Source organism: Cryptococcus depauperatus, chromosome 1, assembly GCF_001720195.1.
Source record: "Cryptococcus depauperatus CBS 7841 chromosome 1, complete sequence".
In the NCBI taxonomy this organism is placed as follows: domain Eukaryota; kingdom Fungi; phylum Basidiomycota; class Tremellomycetes; order Tremellales; family Cryptococcaceae; genus Cryptococcus; species Cryptococcus depauperatus.
Window position 1 is genome coordinate 1,790,102 of NC_089468.1, and position 25,589 is coordinate 1,815,690.

Below are 25,589 nucleotides of genomic sequence, written 5' to 3' on the forward strand. Positions count from 1 at the left end.
ATTTCATTCATAGGGTACCAATCAACCTTGGAGCATAGCTAACAGCTCTGAATACGTTCCTGGTCATCGTCGATTTCTATAGTTTTGCTCCCTTTCTAGCATTGGCAGCTTCTTGGGGACCTCGACGGTAAGCTCCTTCAATCTCGTTTGAATAGATCTTGGCTGCGATGTTACGTTTGAACTTGAATGTGGGAGTTATGATCTCCTCGGAGAAAGGTTTCAGAGTGAGATGGAGCCCCTTGATATGTTCAAATCTAGCCCCGTTTAGAAATCAATCGTCCTGTTATCCGTGGACTACTCACCCATTTAGTTTGTTTTGCTTGGCGGTTACGGCCAGCTTCCTCAGAACTGCCATTCTCACATTTGAATCCTGAACCAACTGTTCTAAAATTTGCACGTCATCGCTCTTAATATCCTTGCCCAATACCTTGTTTACAAGCAATGCAGCTTGCACTGGATCGAGTGCTGCTAAAGCAATGAGATACGAGCGAGTAGAATCACCATGAACAAGAAAAGATGCAAAAAGTGGATCGAGAGCATAAATGCCCTCAATTTTCTCAAGGGCGACATACTCCCCTTGCGAAAGCTTGACAACGTTTTTAAGACGGTCAATGATTTTGAGACGACCGGCATGATCAATTTCGCCAATACTGACAGGCGTTGATATCAACTCACAACAGTTCAATATGACTACAGCACTTACTCGCCAGTATGAAACCATCCCTCCTCGTCAATAGATTCCTTAGTTGCTTTGGGATTATGCAAATAACCTGGGAAAATATTAAGACCTTGTAAGCAAACCTCTCCTCGAGGGTTGGGCTTGTCTTCGGCTGTGTACTATTTCTTCGTCAGCCATACTCCATAAAATTAACGTAAACCTTTGCCGAACTCACACCCATGTCAGGAACGCTAACAAGCTTGAGATTATTACATGGTTGAACACGGCCACAAGTACCAGGGCTTCCGTTGTCTCGTGTTATGCCAACTGAACAGGTGCCAACAGTCTCTGTCATTCCAAACTGCAACCCACATAAAAAATCAGCGTTGATCATTAGACTCGAAGAAAAAAATTACGCCTTGAATAACATTACAACTGAAACATATCGTTAAGATTTCCTGGACGTCGGGTCTCAGAGGCGCCGCACCTGATGTCATGAAGACAAGCCTGCCGCCCATCAAATTACGAATCTATCATTATTAGACATGTGCTTCAAAGGTCATGATAAAACACACCTTTCGAAAGACAAGAGCGTCATAGATTGGATGTGTAACTTCTCCTGTTTCTTTCCATCGTGCGAGCTTGGTGTTGACTGCTTTTGTGAGGAGCGCGCCTTTCAGTCCACCAGCTTTCATCTGCCCAACAATAGCAGCATGTATTCTAAGAATACCGGCTTAGCTATCAATGCGTCGATTCTTACAGTTACAAAAGAAGTAACTTGCCTGTTCCAAATCCGCGGCACACCCACGAAGAAATGAGGTTGGAAAATTTGAGCATCTTCTAAAAGCCGTGTCGCGTCACCAGTTGAGAAAGCAATAGTCCCCCCACCATACATGATGAGTATCTCCACGAATCTCTCATATATATGACTGAGGGGCAAGAAGGAAAGGAATACCCATGGCTGATTCAGGACTGAAGTGGTCAGGCCCTTACCGTTGGATATAACGGCTGATACAAGATTCTCAGTAGTGAGAACAACGCCTTTAGGATTACCTTTCTTGGCCATCAGCTACAACATTTGAAAGAAAAGAAGACACCCACCGGTGGTTCCGCTGGTGTAACTGATGGTTGCAATCCTCTTCCTATCCAGCATATCCTCTCCATGCTCTGGTCCAGGTGCTATTGCATTCGCACCAGTGCCCTTTTGTTCCAACTCTTCAAGGGTCATAAGCTCTATGCCAAGAGTGCTCGCCCATTGGCGAAGTAAACCCTTTTCGGTAGGTGCCATAGGGTCCATGGATACCACAACGCGAAGAGAGGGACAAGAAGGAGCAATCTTGAGGAGTGCCGGGATATGGGTAGCCGCAGCGATAATAATAGGCAGGGGACAATGGTTGGTACTAAGTGATGTTTGTTAACTTGGACAAACAGGGAAAAAAGTACGACAGACATGTATTGAGCCACATCAGGCCCTAAAGTCTCATACAGACTCACGCCGACTAGCCCATAAGCCTGGCAAGCCAAATCGACCAGTTGCCACTCTTCCCTGTTTTTGCTCCAGACTCCAACAGCCCAACCTCGTCTAGCATTGCCTTTGGTTCGGTTGTTGTCACCAAAGACTGGTACTCCAGGATGCTTGATTTCAGGGGGAGAAACTTCTTGAGAAGCAGGGTTGCAGAGCTTGCCTTCGCGCTCAAGAGAGAGAAGGGCGGAACCAATCCTGTCTCGACGGATTTTGATTTGTGAGTAAGTAGTAGAAACGATATCAGTAGTCCATTGTGGGTTTTCCAAAGTAGAGGAAGGGTGAATAGTTCGATGAAGAAAGAGATGGCGATCAGGGTAGGCTTTGACGGCTATTCGTTATAGTCAGTAAATGCGATCGTTGTTGAATTGTAGTGGTTGTGATTATTATCGCGCAGCTTCATGTGTTCGGTGCAGATGCTTGGGGTACCTCAGAGCAAGAGCACTCACTCTTTTCAAAGAGCTCAAAAAGAGTACGAGGCTCGTTGGGAGCGGTCAATATAGAACGGTCAAATATGGCTATAATAAGATCAGCATTCACATCGGAATGGTCAGACATGTAGACCATATTGCAATATAGATTTTGAAAGAAAGGTTGTGAGTATGGTCATGAGCAACAACCCATGGATGACAATCCACTCTTTGAGAGAAATTCACAATGGAGGTTATCGAACAGACAAGACGGGTGCCCAATAAAGTGTTGTCGTAGCGTCTTACGTCGCTTATAAAACCTATAGGTGAGGCCCCAGAGCGATCCCAGCTGGCAAGTGGCCATCACCATATCAAAAGGTAGGCTCCAGCCATTGTAATGTGGCAATAATATCCGCCCGTATCAACGCTTTCAAGTGAGCCTCCGCAGTCAGGAGCACTTTATCAAACCTAGCTTCAAGATACGCCCTTTGTGATTGTAACAAAGCAGACTTAAAACTCACCGCCTTTCCATACGCCTATTCGAGATATGAGCTGCCTTGCAAATAGTATAGCCACAAAACTTACCAGTTTGCCCCTCTTTACGAGTCCCAGGTATCTCCTGCCCTAGAGGTTAACGAGTCTTTTTTCGCTCAGCAAAACGGCTTACTATGCTCTGTTTTGTAAGATCAAGATTACTTGGATACGAAGCGAACGACATCATGAGATGTTGTAATCTTTTCAAGAGTGAACAATGTTGAAATACAAAAGAGAAAATGAAAGCATGAATTTTGAGGTTGAAGTTGTGAATTCGGCTACTGTAATGATAACCGGAGTATAACGTAATACCCATGTGGTGACGTAACGATGTTGCGAGACCTTAATTTTATTTAATTCCCCATATAGAGACTGCCATGGTAGCAACAAATTATTTGCTCAATTGATAATCATCATCTTTTGTTTCATGTTTGTAACATCATCGACACTTGTATAGGCGTTCAACATCCTCTGTGTCTCATCTCTTATTGCCGTTGATTGTCTTAATTTGAACGACGAAAAGCTTCTCTCCATTATCGACTGGTCTTTAATCTATCCACCAAAATGCGTATTGTCTGCTACTTGGCCGGTCGACATATCATCGTATAGCATGTTCAGCATCTGACAGGTCCGGAAGCATCCTATGCAAAGCCTATCATTCGATTGTTGGCTTAATCAGGCCAACACCAACAAACACACCCAGAATGGTCAACCTTTTACTTTTCTCCGTAATAGCTCTCGTTGCATACATTCGAGCCGGCCTATTCGTTAGATACTGTTAATTGCTTCCCATACAATGGTCAACTATGGATTCTTGCCTATTATATTAGCTAAGATCGAGACATCCCAAAACAAGGGCGTTATAAATGAGAGAGCTCATGTTAGGCGGCCGACCTGACTGTCTATTGTACTGTTTCATGTTTCCTTCCATGACACATGATTCACTTGTGTTTTGCTAGAGATCCTGATACCAGATTGCATGGCCGACATTTTGTGAGTGGCAGGCAACCATAACGGGCAGTAACGGGAGAACAAATAGCTCAAAATCCGCAAGCGCACCTTCCAAAAGCGATGAATCTTCAAGTTGAATGACATTACGTTGGCAAGAAAACAACAAGCGGTTTTGTAATAACAAACTCCATCTCTACTCAGCCAGTATATTGATATTCCAGGCACTATTCCATTTTCGGCGTTTCAAACAGAACAGAATGGACAGTCTGCTATTGTTCTTCATCATTCCACATTCTCATCATCCATTTATAATCACAATCATCCTGTATCAAGCTACCGAATGGGTTAGACGGAATGTGCCTAGCATGTTTTACGGCCAAACGGAATGATGAAGGACAAAAATGAAGGAAATGATGAGGATATGAAGCCTTGCACTATATATGCGCAATGAGAGCGTGTAAACGCAGGACATTGACAAATCTCTCTGAAACACGCAGAGAAGCTATCCGGTATATCCACAACTACAAATCCTTCGTCCTTGACAGCAATGGTGAACTCCAATCGTCCTGTTTCCGGTGAATATGATTATTCAGAGGAGAATTTACTGGCAGATCTTGTCGACGAAAGTTCAACCGACTATTCCGATGACTCTTCTGAATCGTCTTTTGGATCATTCCATTGCTTCTCTTCTCACTCTTCTATCCAAAGCCATGTGCAATGTGCCACGGCTTCGTCTTTGACTCAACCTCTCACTCCCGTCAAATACCAAAAACATTGTTCGGGCCATACCTTTCCACGATTGGACGCCAAGTCCTGGGTATATTCTCCTTCGACTCCTCCATCTCCTGCCAAGAACGTCTTTGCAACGCCCAGAATACTGTCTATATCCCCTTCCGTCTCTCTCTCATCACTCGCTTCTTGTTCTCACCCTGTCGAGTCTCAGTCCAAGCCGGGACGCGTCCAGCGCGTGCTGGGAAGAAGGCTGCGCTTTTCTGAGCTTGCCAGAAACAAGTCTTTATCCTCATCCTCATTCTCATTCAAGGCAGAAGCGACAAGCATCTGGAAGAGGTGGCAGGCAAAAATGCCAAAGAATGCGAGGTCTTTTGAGGGAAATCTACCTATACCTCACAAGGTCGATTCCGTTTTCAAAGCACCGACTGTAGAAGAACGCAGACGCAGATGCGGCTATAGAGGCGTCAAGGAGGGGAATTGGATTTAGAAGGCATAGAATGCACATAACAAATCGCTTACAATTGAGCATACTTTTAGACAGAGAGCATCGTTACCTCTGCCGTATCCATCCAAGGTCGTCTTCCTCGCTTCAGGCTACCAGCTATCGCATACTGATCATCTTTCATCGTGCATACACCCTCGCGATTGCAAGTGCCAACCAGGTCAAACACTCACCACTCCGTCTTCTACTTCCTGTGTACGCCCCATAGACACACTCTATGCTCTTCCACGCGATCCCATGTACACATGTTTGTTGCCTTCTGAGATTAATAAAAGGAGAACAAACCAAAATGGTTGCAGTTGAAATATTAGCCATGATACAAATGCATGTCGAAGCAAAGAGGGAAAGTGGAGGCAGGCACGGTTTCAGGAACATATTCGTTAGTAAGGACCCTATTTTCTGTGGGTCATTTGGCACTGTCACTTGAATCCACGACCGCGATTTCATTTTCATCTCTTTCTTTTACATTTCCATCTTTTGCCACTTCAAAATAATTCTGTTCGGGCCATATGCGGTGGCTTTCATAGCAACGTACAGATTGAAAGCTATCGGCCCATTGAAGAAAAGCCCAGCATCAGTGCTCCACCATTTACCTTTGTCGCCTGACATAAAAACTGGATTGTCTGCCGTCGGGCCATAGACGTTTTGGACGCGCATTATCTACGGTCTGAGGACGTTAACGCTTAGCGGGTATAGGGAGAAGATAAGGAATAGTTTGGAGCAGCTGTCGTTGCGTTGCTGCGTGTTTTGAGACACTCGTGCGCGTGAGAACTGGGTTCCTCGTCTGTTTCTATTCATCCTCAACCGTCTGATCTAGAGTATGTGGGTCGTCTGATCAATGTTGACCAGCACTGATACGAATCAAACCAGAAACAGTAAAATGTCTGCTGGCGTGTTCTTCTTGGACGAGGATCGGGACAGGGACGCTGTAGAACCATCACTTGCGCCTTCACTATACGAGCCATCTGTGCAATCTGAAGGAGGCCAAAAATCACTATCTCACTCGAATCAACCGGCAACCTTGCAGATACCATCGAGCAACACTACTGGCAACATTGCTAGCCCTATTCCAGCCTCCACAGAGCAATTGCTTCCGCAGCGCCGCAAACATCCAACACCATTTGCAGCCACTCCATCCTTCCCCTCGCCGCTTGCGAGGGCAGTCACTGTCCCCTGTCGGTCTGATACGTCTTCATCGGCACACACGTCGCCTGCACATTCAGATGAAGAGCGTCCGCCAAGCGATCCGTCCTCAGCAGGGCAATCAGGCGCAGGGACACCAAAAAGGTTATCGGAAAGTGTGCATCGGTCTAGTGCTTCGGGCTCATTACAAGGATCACCCTCACTGTTTCGAGTTGATACCTTCACTTCTCGTCCACCAAGTCCTATTTCCACCTCCACATCCTCTAATGTTTGTCTGCAGCCACTTGCTCCCAGTGCCCTTCTCATGAGAAACAGACGCTCTAGTAGTGCATCCCATTTGTCTGGCTCGGCGAACAGATATTCTCCGCCCAGACAATCCCCGACTCAGCCATCTGTAAATCGTTTTGACACTGTGCGGGTTCAGAGTGGCGATGCGGCCTCCAAATCCTCTACAGAAAAAAGTAGGTCAAGTGACAGCTCTATGGACATACCAACATCAGCTTCTGCTGCCGCTGGAACAAGCTCTCAGACGGGACATAGTCCAAATAGTGACTCTCTTAAGAAGCCGTCGGTAGCCATACCTGTGGGCGCAAAGGAGGAAAATGTCCTTGGTCTGGGTTTGGGAGCCTGGGAAACAACTTCTGTCTCTGGATCACCTATAGGTAGTAATAATGGCAACATGGGCCAGAAAGGGGGAACTAGAGGGGACTTGGGTGGCGGCCCTCCTTCACCCAGGAGAGAAAGGGATCGGTCATCTATTGGAAGTAGTCTCAGGTGAGTTCATATGTCACAAAGGAGGCACTGTTTGATTACTATGTTTGTTGATTTGTTGACTCCACCAACTTATTAGCATTAGCCCACTTAAACAAAGACGACAATCAGAATTCTTGAGTTCCGTGTTGGAAGATCGCAAGATGCCTGGTGCCATTGGCAGCAAAGGATCATTCGGCGGTTCAGGCGTAACGCATTTGTCAACTTCAGCCTCAATGGTGTCTCCTCTTAATCCATTACCATCACCATGGACAACTGCTTCAGATGCTTCAGCATCATTTAGTTCGTCTACAAGCATGACAAGCGACTCAGGTATAGCTTCAGGTTCTTCAAACGTTGGGGCAGCTATTAAGTTAAACAGAGTGCCTACAAGTGTGAGACTAGCGGCGGATCTGTTGAGAAGCTCCAATACTACCAGCCCAGTATTGAGCTCGAGTCAGTTGAATAAGGCTTCACCTGAGAATGTAACAAAAGATCAGCTTGATGAGACCGCGATGCCGCCATCTCAACTTCCGAATACTTCAAGCGAAAATTCAGAAAAGCCACAACCTGCTTCGACCCCTGTAGTTACCGCAACGCCTTCCCCCAACATTAAACCCAACATATCTGCTACGTGTAACCTCCCATCCTTGCCATTCAAAACCCCTATGTTGCCAAGGCCTAGACCAAGACCGTCTCTTCCCCTTGATCGTCCAGACCCGACGCCCTTGGAGCCAACACAGGTGCACAAGTACCGCACATCTTTGCATGAGGCTGCTCTGGTACCCTCCAGTTCTTTCTTAGAAAATTCATCCAAGCCTCTGAGTGCTAACGTCTCACCAACTAAATCCGAGCTTGCCTCTTGTTCCTTTGGTCTCGGCCTCAGCATGCCAAGTGGTTTTTATCTAGCCCCTCAGCCTGCTTCTGCCACTACGGAACGACCACCGAGGCATCTTCGCCCAGCTATCCTAGCACACAGAAGTAATGCAGGAGATTTAGTCGGAATTCATGGCATGGGGGATGCTGCCAGTCATGCGACGATGATTATGCAGAGTAGACAAGCAAAAATACAACGATGGGGAGTTGGTAGTAGTGTTCGTTCTCTTGTTCCACTGATTATTCCTGTAACTGCTGACAAAAGACTGTAGAAGAGCTATCCGATGCCACCAATATTTGGACGATCTACAAGCGCAGGGTCGCCGGCAGTGTTAGCCGCAAGAAGAGCGGACAGGCAGCACGAATGGGGTGAATTGGATGCAAAACCTCTTATTGCTGCTTCAACTTCAGGCGTCGATCTTCCGCTGCAAAACTCCATGAGCGCAATGCCTTGCGTGGTCTCACAGGAATATGGCTCGATCAATTCACCCTACTCTGTTGAACAAGTTACTGGAATAGAACGAGAGGGTGTGTCAATGGAAAAACAAAGCGGAATGGGTATGATCGAGTGGGTTGATTGGATAGATTGCTACAAAGGATACAAGGACATGAAAATTCGGGCAGAAGCCCAAGCTGCCAGAGCTAAAACTTCTCAACCGGGATCATCAAGAGCGGAAAGTCCTTTGTTCGAATTTCAGGCAGTCAGACCAGCAGAAATTCGAAAACTTTCGGATCAAGAGACTATGCCAATACCAGGCAGAGAGATTACTCGCTCTCCTTCGATGGTTTTAACACCAACTACTTCAAGAGACAGTCAAACGCCGTCATCTCTGCAAGGCTCATTAAGGAGAAGAAGTTTGTCGGTTAAATCCCTGATGGATCCTAGACTCTCACCAACGCAGAAAAGATCAAGTGTGTTTGAGCGTCAAAGACAATCCTCTGGCAGCTCCATCAAAACTGACTATTCTTTCTCCAATGGCACCATCTCAAATGGAGGGAGCCTGAAGAGAAAGAATAAGAATTTGGTATCCAAGATGGAAGGATGGTGGGGAACAGTCAAGAGCTATTTCGCTGCCGATAGTCAGCCGTTTGAGAGACCTCATTCACAGTATTCACCTAAAAGCATAAACACCCCCCCCTCATTTCCCGACCTCAAACTGCCCTACTTATCCCAGAAGCCTTATATCATCGCGGCTCACCAGGTTTATCCCTTCGAAAAGTCATCTCACATAATGAACTTCGCCATCGCGCTCAGAGAGATGATCACATGGAGACAGCGAGTATTCTTGGATCAACAGTTGCTGATGTACCCTACCTTTCGCGTAACTCCTCAGCTGAAACTGCTATGCCGCCCTTACCACCGCCTCCACCCGTGCCGGTCAGGCAGCCTTCTACTGGGATGGAGGAATTGCCTTATCCTTTCTATCGAGGAAGCGGATCGCTAGAGGCTAGAAGGAAAGGGCCAAGTCTTCGGTTGGAACTTAAGCCCAACATTCTGCAGCAATCTAGCCCTCATAGTAGTGATTCCAGCTCGCAGCCTGTAAAAGTACCCCTTGGTCAACCATTGAGACAGAGCCAATCATCTTCTCGCTCATCAGGTTATGGACAAGGTATTGGGTCTGGTTTGACGCCAGGAGTTTCAAGGTGGGATCAAACGCCATCACCAGTGTATACACTTGGTCTTGCTCAGCAAGAAGACAAAGAAGATAAACCTGTTGCCCCTGGCACAGAGCTCACAGTAGGCTCTGTAAGAAGCCATATCAAACGAAGACTGAACGGAGCTAAAGAGGCATGCGATACAAGTCTTAGGAAAACAATCAACTCCATCACCAAGTTCGTTGATCAGTCGCCAGAAGAAACCAATAGATTAGAAGACCTGATGCCTGTTGACTATTTCGAGAGTTTGAACCTTAATGACTCCCCCCCAGTCATGGATGTAGAGGATACTGGGAGCGAGGCCGGAGGCTTTGAGAGCGAAGCATCTAGATCACGAGGAGGTAGGCATCCTCAATGAGAAAAACAACATGAATACTGATGCAACGTAGTGTCAGCATCACGGGGACCCAGTCGCCGTGCTTCCGTTTCTAGGCCCATTATTAGTCCCAAAGCTAGAATCTCAATGTTGCCCACAAGTCCAAAGAAAAATATGGTGTCCCGCCGGAGACCAAGTGTTGCGCCACGGGGTTACAGACCAACAGGACGAAATGTCTCTGTTTCGCGAGAACATAATAACTCTGTTTCAAGTTCAAGGTCAACGTCTCGTTCTCGTTCGCCTATGCCAGGAAAACATGTTTCAGACAGTCAGTTGGCCGACAATGAAGAAGAAGATCGAGCATTTCTCCAAGCTTTACAAGAACTCATTGTGCTTGCTACTGAGGTCATTGATTCCAGTGTTTTTAGCCTCAAATCGGGAACTTCATCTTGTACTACAATAATTCAAAAAATTCAGAGAGTCGGATTTAAATGGGACAATCATTCTGATTGGCCAGGCCGGGAGTGGTATGTTGAAATCTTGTTGGCGGTTGCGAACTTTGGTCGAGTGTTGGATTGGTGGGAAGCTGAAAGAGGGTTTTGGAACTTCGGTGCGGAGACGGAAAACGATGAACCATTGTTGTTTGTTATGAAACCGTTAAGAGAGGAATTGAAATTCGACCAAGAGGCCAAGGTAACTCAAGGTGAATCCCATTATTCGCCTATGTCGGCAAGCGCATCTGTTGCTAGTGATCAGCCATCGGCATTCGCCTTAGCGGCTCCCTTGGAAACTGCTAGCCCGCAAACTGCTAAGCCAGAGGGTAGGTTCTATATTAATTTGACACCGTTTGAGAGGCTTATTCGACATGACGGTGCAGAAATGAGCAAGATGGCAATGCCGCCTAAGGGCCAAGCACTTGATGATTTGAGGTTCTTGGCCGAGCATGCTAAAAGCGTTAATATTGTGATGGAGCTAAGTCTCCAAGGCGAGTTGGTCGAGTATGTTAATGATGCTATTATGGAGGTAACTGGGTAAGTTATGTTCCTTTAACCTTCTGTCTACAGAAGAAAAAATGACTGGTCAAATTTACAGACGAGATCCTGAAGATGTTTTGGATAAACCTATCACTGACCTTCTTGCTCCAGGCGATGCCTCTGTCTTTTCGGAAGCTACTCAAGAATTGATTGATGATGACAATAATACTGTCCAGCTTCGATTCCGATTTGAGGTCCACGACATTGAAGAAAGGGCTAATGAAAGACAACCTGGGCCCGTGTATATTGAGCTGGAAGGCGTGGGTATGTTGATGCGTGAAGAATATAAACCGTCACACACTATGTGGGTTCTAAAACCTGTTCCTGCTACCCAAGTGGAAGCAATCACCGATGCTGCTTTCCCTCGTAACGGAAATATCTCAACAGAGGGTATCCTTTGTCGTATCTGCGAACGCGAAATAGTCACTTGGTTTTTTGAAAAACACAACGAAACTTGTGATGCTCTACATCGGCTGGAGGCAGAGATTGCCGAATGCGATGAATGCTTGTATGGCCTTCACCAAACCGTCGTCAAGCTTAATTCCGAAATTGACACCCCTGCTCCGAATCAACCTGCCCAATACCAAGGGGTTTTGTTTTTTACACTTCCTGACTCTCTTGCTGCCAGTGAAGGGGGATCATTGTCTCAATATTCTCAAGGTGTGGAAGTGCGCAAGATAGCACACGAGCACCTAGATGATGTTCTTAATATACTGAACACTGCTCGACAAGTAGAAACACCCGGTGTCCGAGAAGAAGAGGCAGATCTACCCTCCACTGTTCAGCATTACCTTTCACAAGAGTCTGAAGATAAACTACTGGAAATCACTAGATGGCAGCGTCCTCAAACTCATGATTCGGCTCTCAATCTTCTTTTTACCCATGTCGAAGAACAGCTAAAGCGGAAACAGAAGGCCGTTGCCAGAATGCAGAGCACTATTCGATACTCTGAAAAGACGAGACATGAGTGGGAGGACAAGGTCAATCAGATGATTGCTGAAGGAGATGGTAGTGAATCTGGCAGTGAATCTGGATCTGGTAGTGACTTCGAACAGTCTCCAACGATGTCATACCCCTCTTTATCGATTGATGGTCCAGATGTTTCACCTCCTGGACCTAGAAAGATAGCGCCCTTGGCTAGACTACCTATCACTCAGAGTCACCCCCATCGCCACGCCTCTACTTTTGGAGAACAATCCGTGCCAACTAGTATTGCGCCTACTCCAACAATGGCACAGATTGTAACGACAGACCCTTCACCATACTTTAAGCTTCCTTCCCCGCTGCCAGAGCCTAAAGCTCCAATTTTAGCCCCCAAGGCTGTTGACACAAAATCTTCAACGCATAGGAAAGAAATTTCGCCTGCTGTTGTTCCTCCGCCCATACCAAGTAAAGCAACTCCCCCAAAATCAAGCTCTAGTAGGGCTGGTTCAGTCGCTTCTTCTCCGCTTTTGGTTCCTCTCGCTCCTGACAAGCATTATCATCGCCGCCGAATCTCTACCTCGCGAACTATGCGTGACGCACCTATTTCTCCACGTATTCCCTCAGCAGCTTTACGTTCTAGTGTCGCCCAGCCTTCTATCAAAGATTTTGAAATCATCAAACCTATCAGTCGAGGTGCTTTTGGGTCGGTCTATCTTGCCAAGAAAGTTGCAACAGGTGATTATTATGCTATCAAGGCACTCAAAAAGTCAGACATGATTGCCAAGAACCAAATTACAAATGTCAAAGCTGAAAGAACAATTCTCATGAACCAAGCCAGTTCTCCATATGTGGCGAAACTATTCTTCTCCTTTCAATCGAAAGATTATCTGTATTTAGTTATGGAATACCTGAATGGTGGCGATTGCGCTACTCTGGTCAAAACACTTAGTGGTTTGAGCGAGGATTGGGCGAGAAATTACACAGCGGAAGTTGTTTTGGGTTTGGAATACCTACATAGAAGAAACATTGTGCATCGGTGAGCATGACAGCATCCACTATTATTAATCTACTGATAACGATGTGCACAGTGACATTAAGCCTGATAACTTGCTCATTGACTCCCGAGGGCATTTAAAATTAACTGACTTCGGGCTGTCAAGAATAGGTCTACTTAATCGTCAAATTGGGGGCCCAAGACCTGCTTTTCTTCGTGGCACTTCCCTTCGTGGTTCTACTCGTCAGCAACCATCTATAACCAGGAGCGTTTCAAACACCTCTTCAATGGACTCAAATATGCTATCACCAGAACTTGTGCCTAGGCCTTCTATGGCCAGCCTTAATCAATCTTACTTTGCCCAAATCCGGGATTCTGGTTCAGCGAACGAATCTAGTGGTTCTGAATCAGGAGGAATGATTTCGAAGCATATACGACAAATGTCTAATGTTACAAAGCTTTCATCTGAAATGAACACCCCATCTGTGAGCGGTCGAGATCCTCCAAGATTTGTCGGAACACCAGATTATCTTGCTCCAGAAAGTATTTTAGGTATTGGGCAAGATGACACTGCTGTTGATTGGTGGGCACTGGGGGTTGTGCTCTACGAATTCTTATATGGCATTCCACCATTTCATGCGGAAACTCCTGAGAAAGTCTTTGACAATGTCGTTTCAAGAAGGATTGATTGGCACGAGAATGAGATCGATATCTCTCCAGAAGCACATGATCTTATTGATAGATTGCTATACCCCGATCCTCAGAGAAGACTAGGCGCAAAGGGCGCTGAGGAAGTCAAAAGCCACCCCTTCTTTGCTTCCATCAATTGGGAAACTATATCTACATCAGAGCCAAGTTTTGTGCCAGAGGTGACAGATCCGGAGTCTACCGACTATTTCGACTCTCGTGGGGCTGTACACACATTTCATGATGAAGATGCTGTTCCACAGGTTTTGAAACAAACTGCCGACGCGAATATTGAGCCTATCGAGAACTCTGTTGTTGCCAATGAGATGGACCTTGATATCAATGGCGTCGCTGCGCAAGATGAATTTGGCGCTTTCAATTACAAGAACCTCCCAGTACTAAAGCAAGCAAATGACGATGTCATTCGAAAAATGAGGGTCGATTCAATGGCTCCTTTTGCGCAGGCGTTTGAAAGTCCTCCATCTGCGAGCAGTAAAGGTAGACCAAGGGGATTGTCTGTGAAAACTCTGGACAAGACGAAGCGTAAGGTATCGGATACCGGACCTCCTTCACCATCAACATCAACATCATCTGCAGTATCAACTCCCTCCCGTTCGAATATGCGTTCTTCTTCACAGTCCATTACCTCAAATCAACCCCGTCGCCTTTCTGAATTGAGTGCCATAGATCGAATCAAATGTTATAATGATCCGGAGGCTGTTCGTCGAAATGCGAAGCAACCTCGCATGAGGACAGATTCTGGGTCGAGTGCTGGCAGCGCGAGCGCAGAACTTTGGAGACAGCGGCGTCAGGCTTCTGTGCAATCAACTTCAAACAGAGATGTTGATGCGGCGGTCAATACCGATAAGAAAGACCAAAATACATCTGGAGCGCCAAATAGAGGCTTGGATGTACTGATTGCCGAGGACAATCCTATTTCACAAAAGGCAAGTATATGATCTACATCTGGAAAGTATCTTTTTAACATCCATGTTTTAGATACTTGAAACCTTGCTTACAAGAATGGGATGTCGTTGCATCTGTGTTGACGATGGTCCCAGTGCTTTAGCCGCCACAATGGGTAGTATTTGTAAGTCATTGAGGTAGCCTTTTTCACAGAATATCTATTAATGTAGAGACTCAATCAGGTTTTGACGTGATCATTTGTGACATTCATATGCCGGTTGTGAACGGAGAACAAGTTGCTCGTATGATTCGCTCAACAAACAATCATAATCAACATACCCCGAGTAGGTGTTGTAGCTTTTATGAATGATGTTGAAACTGATGGGCAATTCTCATCAGTTATTGCTGCTACATCATATGAACAACATCAGTCGATTACGGAAGAGGGAACACTGTTTTCCGCCGTACTTGCTAAACCTGTCACCAAAACTGATCTCATCAAGTGTTTAGCAAAACTTGGTTTCATTATCAGCGCAGGAGCCAGTAAAGACGTTGTCTCTTCAGTCCCTGTATCAATTCCCCCAGCATTCTGAGAATGCTTCTACTTTTTGTCCTCACTGCCCTCATCAGCTGTTGCAGCATGTTGAAGTTCCATTACGACGATACAACGTCATGCATGTAACGATTCAATTTGTATGTTTATATTATAGTTTTTAGTATACTTGGTTTAATTTCATATTTTGGGAAAACATTTGGAAGCTTCAGTATCACGAAACGTCTTCTTCTTACAATACTTGTAATATTCTTACGTATAGTTGTTGTTATCTCTTTAATACATACTCTGGCAGAGTTATATTCTCTCATGAACCATGTACTAGCAAGATATTGGTCCATTACAAACGTTTTGATCAACAATGTCAAAATAAATGTTTATGTGATATAAAAGGTCCTAAAGATAGACAAAGATCTACAGACCTTGGTGATATAGGTTATGCAAATTTGTCGCTTCTCAACATTGTAATAGTTGAGCTCATTGTGCTGTTCCTAGAAGGCATCGCTCTTTCGTTTCTATCTTTCTTGCTAATGACATTCCCATCCACACTTGGTGTGCTCGCAGAGGAAGGCAACTTTTGAACAACAGAACCTTTGCCAGCGCCACTACCAGTGCGTCGGATTATGTTTTGCTCTGATTTGAGATATTCCTGTAAAGAAGTACTTGTTTGGGATTTTCTGTGTGGGCGTACAGGACCCTTGTAACATTGGGTTAGTTCATACAAGTCAAGCTCTCACTAAAATACTTACAAGACCGTCCTCATCATGAACGATCTTATCCTTTCTCTCATATGACCTTGGGCCCTTGGTTACTGCATATTCTATTTCGCCATTGTCTACACCATCATCAAGCGTGATCGCGCTTCCTCGAGACATGTCCAACTTGTTTGTCTCAAAAGTTTGGTCAAGTTGAAGATCTAGGTGGTGGTACATGCGTTCGGAATCGTCAAGATTACGCTAAGCACCTGGTGTCAACGCTGTTTCAACCACAAGATACTGAACTGACCCCTCGGTTCTTTCTGCCAATCTCTTTGAGTCGTTCCAGTTTTTCACGGCGAGAAAGTTTATCCTCCTCCGCATGTTCTTGAGTGGGTGAGATTGATTCTACTCCACCAAGTAAAGCTGGCGTATATTCTTGTACACCGATGTCGTCGTCGTCAGTATCATAGTGGTCCAATAGATAGGATTCGCCAAAAGCGTTTCTCTCGCCAGCTAGTCGTATCTCCTGTAAGCGGGCGTCTTCAATCGTAAATAGTTTGGCTTACGTAGTAAACCTTCCTGAAATTGAATCTCTTTGACTTTCCTCTGTTTCTTGTTCAAACGCTTCCTCCTGCCCCTTCCATCATCGCTATCGTCTGAATCATAAAAATCTCGTCCTTTCCTTTTTTTTCTTCGTTCACCTTGGATGATTTTCCTAGCTTCAGCTTCAAGCTTAGCATCATCCTCTTCTTCGTGTTTCTTCCTCATTTCAGCGATTAGCTCAGCATGACGAAGTTGTTCAGCCTCATCCATAGCCTCATCATCCACAAGCTCTTCAATGTACTGGTCCAGACCTTCATTGTCTGATTCTTCATCCTCATCGTCCGCTTCTTTCAGCCATCCTCCCATATCTTCGTCACTTTCTTCAGCCTCTGCCTGTACATATTTTGGCTTATTCATGTTCTCTTTCGACAGAACTTGCGCTGCCTCTTGAAGCGCGCCTTCACGCATGACATCAAAGGCATCTCGGCTGCCAGAGGATCGATAGGTTGGTTTCATAGGCAGCGTCTCCACAGGAGAGGGTAATCGTGATGCGGCATGAGGACTGAAAGATCTTGAAGCGCTTCTTCTCAGTTCTCTTCGTCTTCGAGATTTCTCTTTGATTTCTTCTAAAGGACTTTCAATTACATCTCTGGCAATACTGAAGGCGACAGGCATCTCTGAATGTGTAGAACTTGGATTTTGGATTTGAGCTTGGGTTTTACCGTAAGGGGTGGAGAAGTCTTGGGAAAAAGATGGTTCACACACACGCAATGGTTTTGTTTGCGTGAATAAACTACACCTTGCCATCAGCAAAAGCCGTACGAAATGCAGGAGATTGAAATTACCCCTGAGTGTTCATATACATCATTTTCGGATCGTCCAGCGCCTGCGTCCTCTCTAAAGCCTGATCCTCCAGTATTTCAGCAACAAAAGCATCATCCCGAGCCACTTGAGTCTCAGAGATATGAACGTTAGGCAACATTGCTTGAGTTGGGAGCAAACCAACAAGGTTTTGATTACGCAATAGTGCAAACGCATCGACTCCTTCAGCAGATACTTGAGGCCCTTCACCGGCTTGAGTGGAATCGAAAAGCTGAGAAAAATTGCCAGAGTCACTAAAACCTCCTAGCTCAAGCTCAGGACCCTCATCGATACCATCAACCATAAGTAAGTCAGTTTGTTGGCCAGCAATGTCTGTAAATACATCGGAACTGCTATCTTCAATATCTTGTTTACGAACTGAAATATGTGTTTCAGAGATCATCTCGTCTTCGTCGTCCGACCGAATAACGCGAGTAGCCCTTCTGCCCTTTCTCGCTTTGAAGGTTGGTTTCTTTTCGTCAATTTCGTCAATCTCATCTTTCTCAACAGCAGAAACGCTGACACTCTCGTGCGCAACAGTGTTGTTAATTTCTTCTTCAGCGTCCTCATATTGAAGGGACCCATCCTCCTCTACCTCATTATCTGACTTCCAATCCTCGTCTTCTCTATCTTCGTCGTCTTCAATGGCAGCTCCATCATCTTCTCTTCGATTCAACGCTAGTGTCTGCGTAAGGGCAGTAATATTCAACTGCTGCCTTTCAGGCAAAACTCTGCCTCTGCCGAAATTATTTTCTTTGTGTCTGATTGTTTCGGCAGACTGTAATCTAGACTTAGCATAAATCGACCTGTCCAACTCTGCTTGTGTTACAGCCCTGTCTCGATCCTTTTTCTGAATCGATTGACGCGGAGTATTTGTGTTTCTTCTGTTGATGTGTCCTATACCTCCAAAAGCATGGATAGGATAAACTTCACTTAGTTCTTGATCAACAACGGCACTGCCTGGAGTAGATGATCTGTTGGGCTGGAATGCCGTTATGTTCCTTAGTTTACCACCAGCACGTTTACCAGGAATTTTCGGAAGGTCGTCGAAATTTTGAGGATCTTCTAGTATTTCAATGTCATCTTCGGCCGCCTGGGGCTGGAAAGTTTTCTGGCCTTGTTGTATCTGTAAGAATCTCATCTTGCGTTCTTGAAGAACCTTATGTTGCACTTCTTTCATGTCTTTTTCAGTAATTTGTCGCAATAAAGAACTGTTGGGATCTTGCTTTTGATCTGCTTGAGTATCCATGATTGTTAAGCGAGATGTTTCAGATGGGCAAGCAGAAGCAAAATCTTTGCCAGATCTGTGAGGTTGAAGCTGTGGAGAGGAAGTGAATGTACTGATTGGATCAGAGCTGAAATGGCGAGAAGATTCAGACTTGATACCTTGACTTTTTTGCCTTTCTCACACATCAGCCAAGCCAATCTTCAGTGAAACGAATAACGTACTTGACGTCGCCTCGGTTCTGAATTCTATCAAGATTCTCGAGCCAGTTGTTCATTGTTGGTTTTAGCACCTGAGGACGACTAAGATAGAAGGATCTTTCTATAACATCAGTTAGCTGCATCCCTTTACGAAAAGGGAAATGGCAATCAAACACCTCTTTCTGCTGCCTGAATATCCCTATGCATAATCACTAGTTCTTTCTTATTGAGACCCTGCCGCGATGGTAAGTTTTTTTTCACTCCAAATCAAACGGATACCAGTACCTTCTTTCTCTTTTTCTTCTTGTCTTGCTCCTCGTCAGAAAACAAAACCCCCATCTTAGCGAGCGCATCTTTCTTATTTGGTTTTGCTGTATCATCTTCTACTCTCTCATTCTGCATTTCATTCATCTCTTGGGAGTGTAAAAAGGCTGAAATGTTTTGTGCATCTACCGCAGCATCGTCAAGGTCAGATTCGCTGATATCTCTGTTCAATTTCTGGGAGACTTCTGGGTGACTGAACGATGTGAGTGACGACTTTCCGTGTTCAAATTGTCGCTCCTTTGCAGGACTAAAAAGGGGCGGAGACATGCTTTGACTAGATTCTGGCATTCCGCGAGTTTTCCTGAGAGTAGTTTGATCGTCGTTATCCTCGCCATCTGATATAATAGCTTGGCGTATCTTCAGCTTGTCTGCTCTTCTTATAGGGAACGACTGTTCTTTCAAACCCGGCGCATCGAGGATGTCTGTAGGTTCATATAGGGGTCCGTCTTCACCTTGATCTGAGATCTCTGTCTCAGAAAGCCTATCCATGGATGACTCGTTATGTGATGATACAGCACGAGATGAAGCACATTTTGGAGGAGAAGAGGGTGGACAAGAAGGTCGTTGAAGTTGTTTTTCAAAATCTGCACCTATAATAGAGTTGCTGAGTGAAACGCTCAGATTGTTGTTTTGAATCAAATATTTGGGTGACACTGGCATGGATTGCAAATTATGCTTGACATCGACTTCTTTCACAGCCTTGTCCCGAGCTTCACGTCTCATTCTCTCAAGCTCGCGCTTCACTGCTTCCATATCGTCCTCATCTTCATCCCCACCTTCATTCCTAGCTTCACTCAATAACGACATGGAGCTGAGAAACTCAGATCCTCCCTTTTGCCATCTATCCAGGAGAGAAATAGAATTGGTTTCAGATGGCTTAAGGGTACTAGCACTTGGTTCTTCGGCTACGGGTGACTCAGCGCATTTTGCGCGTCCATAAGTTCTTCTAGGTGCCGGACGCGGCGCTGGTAGATCGGTGGGAATGGTTGGAGCTGAAGAAGAGGAAGTAAGGGGTGGTAAAGTAGAAGAGAGTGACATCTGGAGTCTATCAGTACAGGTGAGACGCGTCGGTGTATCACTATACGTACAATGAATGCGTAAGATAGGTCAAGATAGGTACCACAAGAAAGGTATAATCAAGAGGAGCCAAGCAATGTGTTTTGATATCAATGCGCGAGTTTCAACGGCAAGACCAAGAAGATGAAAGAAAACAAGTATACTAGAAGAAAAGATGGCAAATAATGAGAATACGACGCGTCGTTGGAAACATGAGATCCAAGACTCAGGGCGTTTTTTTACGAAATTTTTAACAATAAAAGTGGTTAATAAAACGCTTAATTCTCAAAAGTTGATGATAATCAATAATTAACACTTTTATCATTGCCAGTTAACTCCCAACTTTATCTTTTCTATTTTATCAAACTTCCTCATAAGGATGAGCAGTAATATTGGTCAAGGAGATTATCAAAAGCTTCAAGAGTCTGCAGATGATGCCCTTCGCCAGAAGATCCTGGTGCTCGGATGGAGAAAGTGAGAACTTTGGGCAACAAGGGATGAGGACTGACATGGTGATAGAGCTGGAAAGACGTCTTGCATAAAACCAGTCTTTCAGCAAGCTCCAACATCAGAAATATCTCGTTTTGGCATGACTCAGAAAGTTGAGCAAATAAATTACGAGTAGGTCTTTGCTGCTTGTTACTCGAACAAGACTGCTCACCAGTCTAGTTCCATCATACCCTTGCAGATTTGGGACACTCCATCCAATTTTGAAATAGACCAGCTCGAAGTACCGTTGAGTCATTTCTCTACCATCGTTTATGTATTGGATATGCAGGTGGGTTGCTGTGTTGAAGCAGAATTGAGCTTATATGGAATTCCTCAGCAAGACGATTCATACCATCAATCCATTGGAAAATTTGTTCATATCATGGTCAGAGCCTATCTCTCCAATCCCAACATGCACTTTCACTTGTTTATTCATAAGGCCGAAATGCTTCACGACGATTATCGCTTGGAAAACTATGCAGAGATTCAACGATCTACGGTTGAAGAGATTGAAGACTTCCGATATAGTGACTTGCAAGACTTGTCACCAGGATACGATTTTAGCGATCCTACGACTGTCAGCATGATTGTTAATTCATTGATTAGTGAAGTTGTCTACAGCATGACTAGTGCATATGATGTTAGTCTGCGAACTGCCTGGAGCAAGGTCTTACAAGGGAGTATGGAGATGTTGTCGGCCGTCGAAGCATTGCTTTTGGACTACTCCTCTGTAGGTCGACCCGCACTTCATCGGTGTATTACGACTTCTCAACATATTCCTAGCATTCCAGCACTGATAATACCTTTCTGTTTGACATTAACTCCCGCATAGTCCTTGCGACAGACAATCGGCACCGGACTGACGAATTAACAGAGCAAGTGACTGAATACCTTACCTCCTTCCTTCAATTTCAAAAACTTTACAAAGCCATCTCCTCAAAGTCTCCTGAGAGCTCTTCAGGCGACAAGGATCTCCCTGATCCCGACGGTGAAGTAGTAGACGAAGACGAAGATGATGAAGGTGACAGAGGCTGGTGGGACGACGAAGATCCGGATGCTCCATGGATGACCCAATCCACTCGACTGCTCCCAAACACCACATTGGCAATGTGGCAATTCAATCCCTATCTGGTATTAGTTGTGCTCTTACGGACAGACACATGGCAAGCTAGAAGAGGAACTATTGAATATAACTTGACATTTTTACGGCAAGGTGTTCGAGAGATTTTGTCTGTCGTTTGATCCTATATATCAGGATTCCCATTGCTAGTGATTTTATTGAGTTGATACAGGACATTGCTGATCCCAAATAGAACTCGTACCAAACTGAATTTCCTCATAGTACATAACTCTATGCATCTCATACAACTGTCTTATACTTTTACACTATTTTGTCCCTAATGTTACTCTTTTCATTTTCTATCGACCCCTCTCTCTGTCGCGTCTGCCGCTGTGTTTGCTTTTCTTCATTGTGAGTGTCCTCGACAGATTGCGGCTCACTGGCAGGTTGCATACAACGCAAAGCTTCGGCTTGAGAGCGTTCATAGGTCAATAAACCATCGCTGCCCTGTTGTAACATCTGCTGCGTAACAACGCATCTCGGAGATACACCGTCTTGCCAAACACCAACGCCAGCAACTGCTACACTGCCTTGACTTTCACTTTTGAGTAACAGCTTACTTCCCCTATTGTTGCCGTATTGAGGGAGACCATCTTCCGTAATACATCGGTTTGCTATGCCTCCAGTGGGTCGCCTTTCGCCAACCGCATCGACGTATGTTGGGAGCGCAGGGAAAAGCCATGACGGAAGAATGGATTGAGATGAGGAAGTGAGTCTTGAAGGTGGGAGGAAAAGATGCTTCAAGGCAAAACATTGACGGACCAGAAGCGCAAGGACGATGATGACACTGTTTAGGACTATCAGCTTGCCTTCAGTGTAACAGAACCCATCGCGACTTACGCAATAATGAAAAGGCCATCAATAACCAATATCACAGGACTCAATTGTCCATCATCATTATCGATTTCGCCACCGTCTCCACCCTTCTTCTTATCCTTACCAATCTGCAAGTGATTCTGGTTCACCACAAACACAATCATCCCAGCAAGTAACCCGGCGAACAAGACAGCAAGACCCAAGATGATGGCTACAAGCCTAGAATTTCCTTTGAGTGTCTTAACTATCGGAGGACGGACCCAGTGTTCTAAAGGCTCTTCATCATGGACTTGAGAAGATACAGCGAAAGATGTAGAACAATTGATGCCGAAAACTGGTGAAGTAGGGCCGATTGGCTCGACGGGCATAGTATTTTGGTGGCAGAGTGTTCGTTGAGAGTCATCAGAGCCTTGCGTGCCAGAAGCAAAAGAATTTTGTGAAGGAATAGTTGTGGAAACAACAGAAGGCATATTGACAAGAGCCTGTTTCCTTTTGAGTATAAGAAGAATCAAGTGCCGTTAAGAATCTTAACAGCTACTGGTTGATAGCACGGAAGAGGAAGGAGAGCTCGACATGACAGCTTTAAGTAGCTGAGGGCCAGCCTCGAGAGAGGGGCAGGGTTGAGAGGACAATGCTCTATCGGTCGTTATTATGTGCCTCCACGATCCCTCATTACCCCAAGGAAACGTCGGATACATACCTGAACAAGTGCACAGCCTGGCCCATATGGTTGAACACTGTTTCCGAGATTCTTTGCTACTCAACTGTTGGTCCAGCCTATAGAAACCCCTGTTAACGACAAAATTTTCATTCACATCAAACTCAACCATAATATTGTTTCTGCCATCATAGCCTCGTGGTTGGCCTCTTTTCTGGGCGGCGCCGGAAAACTTGATAGCTGAAGGAGGGTAACGATTGCGGGCGAGTTCGTGTGTGTGGGTGTGTATATAGATAGAATTAATAACATCTCCTGTCACATATACCTTTACAGGAGTAGAGAATCCAGGTTACGGGAAACATAAATTCGGCGGGGAGAACAAGGGCGAGAGTATATGGATATCGCATTTTCCCAGGCTATTCTTGGCATTCATGTGAGCGGCGGCTTTCATAGATGAAAAGAATCTTTGAGATTTGGGGTGACAAAACGAGCTGTGATCCATCCATGGCTTTTCTCATCTCTTTGTCGAGCTTCTTCGCTCTACTAGTCATCACGTCAAAGACAAACGTCTTTTACGCTTCATTGAGTATCTGTCATGATCAGGTAAAATCAGCAAAGTAAGTTGAATCACTCGCTTTAGTGGCAGTCTGGTTAGAAAATGGCGTCAGCTATGGTGTATTCCAACGTCCTCTCAATCGACCATGTCACATCTCTCGTTGCTTGTCCTTGACAACGCTCTCTACCGAGTTACAAAGAAGCTCAGTCCAGTGCCCCTTTGCCCAGCGTTCACCAAAGAGTCAGCACATGAGCCAACAACGAAGCGCTCTTCATATCTGCGGTGATTAGGCCGTGCCAAACTTTTTGTCATTTTGATAAATCTCTTCATGTCGAAAATGTTTAAAGACAGAGATACAAATAGCATACCTGTTTTCATCTCCATAATTATTGTAAAAGCCACGTCATATAACTTATTCAATCCCTTCTCTAAATCTATTCTTCTAGCACCATTTCCAAGTTGTATATCCTTGTTACTGAATATCATCCATTATAAAACAAAAGAAAAATGTCTTCAAGAGGCAGATCCACTACGCCAAAGCCTCTTTCTCCATCTCCGTCTCCCAGGCGGCGTCCGTCCTACAGCCGCTCCCCTTCTCCTGCTCATGGGGAAAAAAGCAAACAAGGTTACAAGGTTATCGTGGTGTCTGGGCTATCAAAGAACGTCTTGAAGGGACACTTGGCTGAAATATTTGGTGAGTATGGTAGGATCACTGGAGTAGACTTGCCGTTATTCAGAGTTTGTGAGTGTTGTGCGAAAACCTGAAAGACGAGTTGTAACCAGACATTTAGCGGGTCTGAATAGAGGCAAAGCTGCTATCGAATTTGAAACAATTGACGAGGCAGAAAAGGCTGTCAAATGCATGGATGGAGGGCAACTGGATGGATCTCCTCTGACTGTTCAAGTTGGTATTGGAATCACTTAGATAAAACGCGTAAGACTGACATGTCTTTTCAGATCTCGGAACACCCTCTTCCGCCGCCTCAATCTTCTCCATCGCCGCGACGAAGGTCACCGGTCCGTTCAGGATCAAGATCTCCTTATCACCGCAGACGCTCTGTCTCTCGTTCAAGATCACCTAGTCCGAGAAGAGGATCCGGAGGGTATCGGCGTCGTTCGTATTCTCGGTCTCCTCCTAGATACCGCGGAGGTACTGCCTCAGGTTATGGCTCAGGGCCTCGAAGCAACAAAAATGGTAGAGATGCGAGAAACGGCTATGGATCTGGACGAGGTGCTTACAGTAAAGGGCCTGGGGGGCGAGGTGGTGCGTCGGGTGCAAGTGGCGGATGGAGACGAGATCGCAGCCCCATTCCGGTCAGGAAATGGGGCGAACGTGGTGCTCCTCGTCGGCCTTCTCCAGAGTACACTCGCGGTGGTCGCTCCATGTCTCGCTCCCTCTCGCCTTCTCGATCTCTTAGTCCCAGGCGCGACAACAAACCTGGTAGAGGCAGAAGATCGAGCTATTCCAGCGCGAGTAGAAGCCCCAGTAGGAGCAGGAGCCCTGTAAGGAGAAAAAAGAGGTATAGCGTTTCGAGAAGTAGGAGCAGGAGCAAAAGTATGAGTGTTGATTCAAGAGCCTAGGAAAGTTGGTATTTCAAAAGAATATATAACAAAAGAAAAGGAAAACTATGCGATGGAGCGCAGAAACAACATGCATCAGATATAATTACAAAAGAGACTTGGATATATGTTTGATTATTGGATAACTTTTGTCGCTGCATGTGCCACTTGTCCATATGACATTGCCTCCACCCTTGTTCACCGCGTTCGATTTTCTTTCGATTATTGAATTTGTTATTTTACAACTTTTCTTATTCGCAAATAATCCAAGCCTGAACTATAGAGGATACTGGCAAATCCAAAGGCGAAGAATTACACACCATATAACCCTCTAC

The 25,589-nt window shown here is 45.3% G+C and overlaps 7 protein-coding genes across 7 annotated transcripts; 4 read left to right on the forward strand and 3 right to left on the reverse strand.

Moving 5' to 3' along the window:
- Positions 1–76: 76 nt before the first annotated feature.
- On the reverse strand, positions 77–3,311 carry L203_100683 (uncharacterized protein; the record flags this gene model as incomplete). Its single annotated transcript, XM_066210139.1, has 13 exons — positions 77–254; positions 303–650; positions 704–837; positions 894–1,019; positions 1,075–1,188; positions 1,234–1,378; positions 1,441–1,711; positions 1,760–2,058; positions 2,109–2,511; positions 2,630–2,698; positions 3,112–3,126; positions 3,176–3,209; positions 3,258–3,311. 13 exons carry the CDS (start codon positions 3,309–3,311, stop codon positions 77–79), a joined length of 2,190 nt encoding a protein of 729 aa, XP_066066236.1.
- Positions 3,312–4,622: 1,311 nt separating this feature from the next.
- L203_100684 (uncharacterized protein) lies at positions 4,623–5,294 on the forward strand (the record flags this gene model as incomplete). The annotated part of the gene is made up of 1 exon (XM_066210140.1): positions 4,623–5,294. One exon carries the CDS (start codon positions 4,623–4,625, stop codon positions 5,292–5,294), a length of 672 nt encoding a protein of 223 aa, XP_066066237.1.
- An 895-nt stretch (positions 5,295–6,189) lies between these two features.
- On the forward strand, positions 6,190–15,188 carry L203_100685 (uncharacterized protein; the record flags this gene model as incomplete). The annotated part of the gene is made up of 11 exons (XM_066210141.1): positions 6,190–7,226; positions 7,303–8,296; positions 8,351–9,280; positions 9,334–10,075; positions 10,124–10,870; positions 10,928–11,081; positions 11,143–13,044; positions 13,097–14,636; positions 14,689–14,779; positions 14,838–14,939; positions 14,995–15,188. The coding sequence occupies 11 exons, from the start codon at positions 6,190–6,192 to the stop codon at positions 15,186–15,188; spliced, it is 8,433 nt and encodes a 2,810-aa protein (XP_066066238.1).
- A 396-nt stretch (positions 15,189–15,584) lies between these two features.
- On the reverse strand, positions 15,585–20,037 carry L203_100686 (uncharacterized protein; the record flags this gene model as incomplete). Its single annotated transcript, XM_066210142.1, has 8 exons — positions 15,585–15,845; positions 15,898–16,104; positions 16,154–16,359; positions 16,413–17,182; positions 17,235–18,650; positions 18,700–18,796; positions 18,852–18,909; positions 18,961–20,037. 8 exons carry the CDS (start codon positions 20,035–20,037, stop codon positions 15,585–15,587), a joined length of 4,092 nt encoding a protein of 1,363 aa, XP_066066239.1.
- A 397-nt stretch (positions 20,038–20,434) lies between these two features.
- On the forward strand, positions 20,435–21,786 carry L203_100687 (uncharacterized protein; the record flags this gene model as incomplete). The annotated part of the gene is made up of 5 exons (XM_066210143.1): positions 20,435–20,529; positions 20,575–20,676; positions 20,725–20,833; positions 20,882–21,274; positions 21,328–21,786. 5 exons carry the CDS (start codon positions 20,435–20,437, stop codon positions 21,784–21,786), a joined length of 1,158 nt encoding a protein of 385 aa, XP_066066240.1.
- Positions 21,787–21,925: 139 nt separating this feature from the next.
- L203_100688 (uncharacterized protein) lies at positions 21,926–22,950 on the reverse strand (the record flags this gene model as incomplete). Its single annotated transcript, XM_066210144.1, has 2 exons — positions 21,926–22,451; positions 22,505–22,950. 2 exons carry the CDS (start codon positions 22,948–22,950, stop codon positions 21,926–21,928), a joined length of 972 nt encoding a protein of 323 aa, XP_066066241.1.
- Positions 22,951–24,201: 1,251 nt separating this feature from the next.
- L203_100689 (uncharacterized protein) lies at positions 24,202–25,275 on the forward strand (the record flags this gene model as incomplete). Its single annotated transcript, XM_066210145.1, has 3 exons — positions 24,202–24,436; positions 24,486–24,598; positions 24,652–25,275. The coding sequence occupies 3 exons, from the start codon at positions 24,202–24,204 to the stop codon at positions 25,273–25,275; spliced, it is 972 nt and encodes a 323-aa protein (XP_066066242.1).
- Between the last annotated feature and the right edge of the window lie 314 nt (positions 25,276–25,589).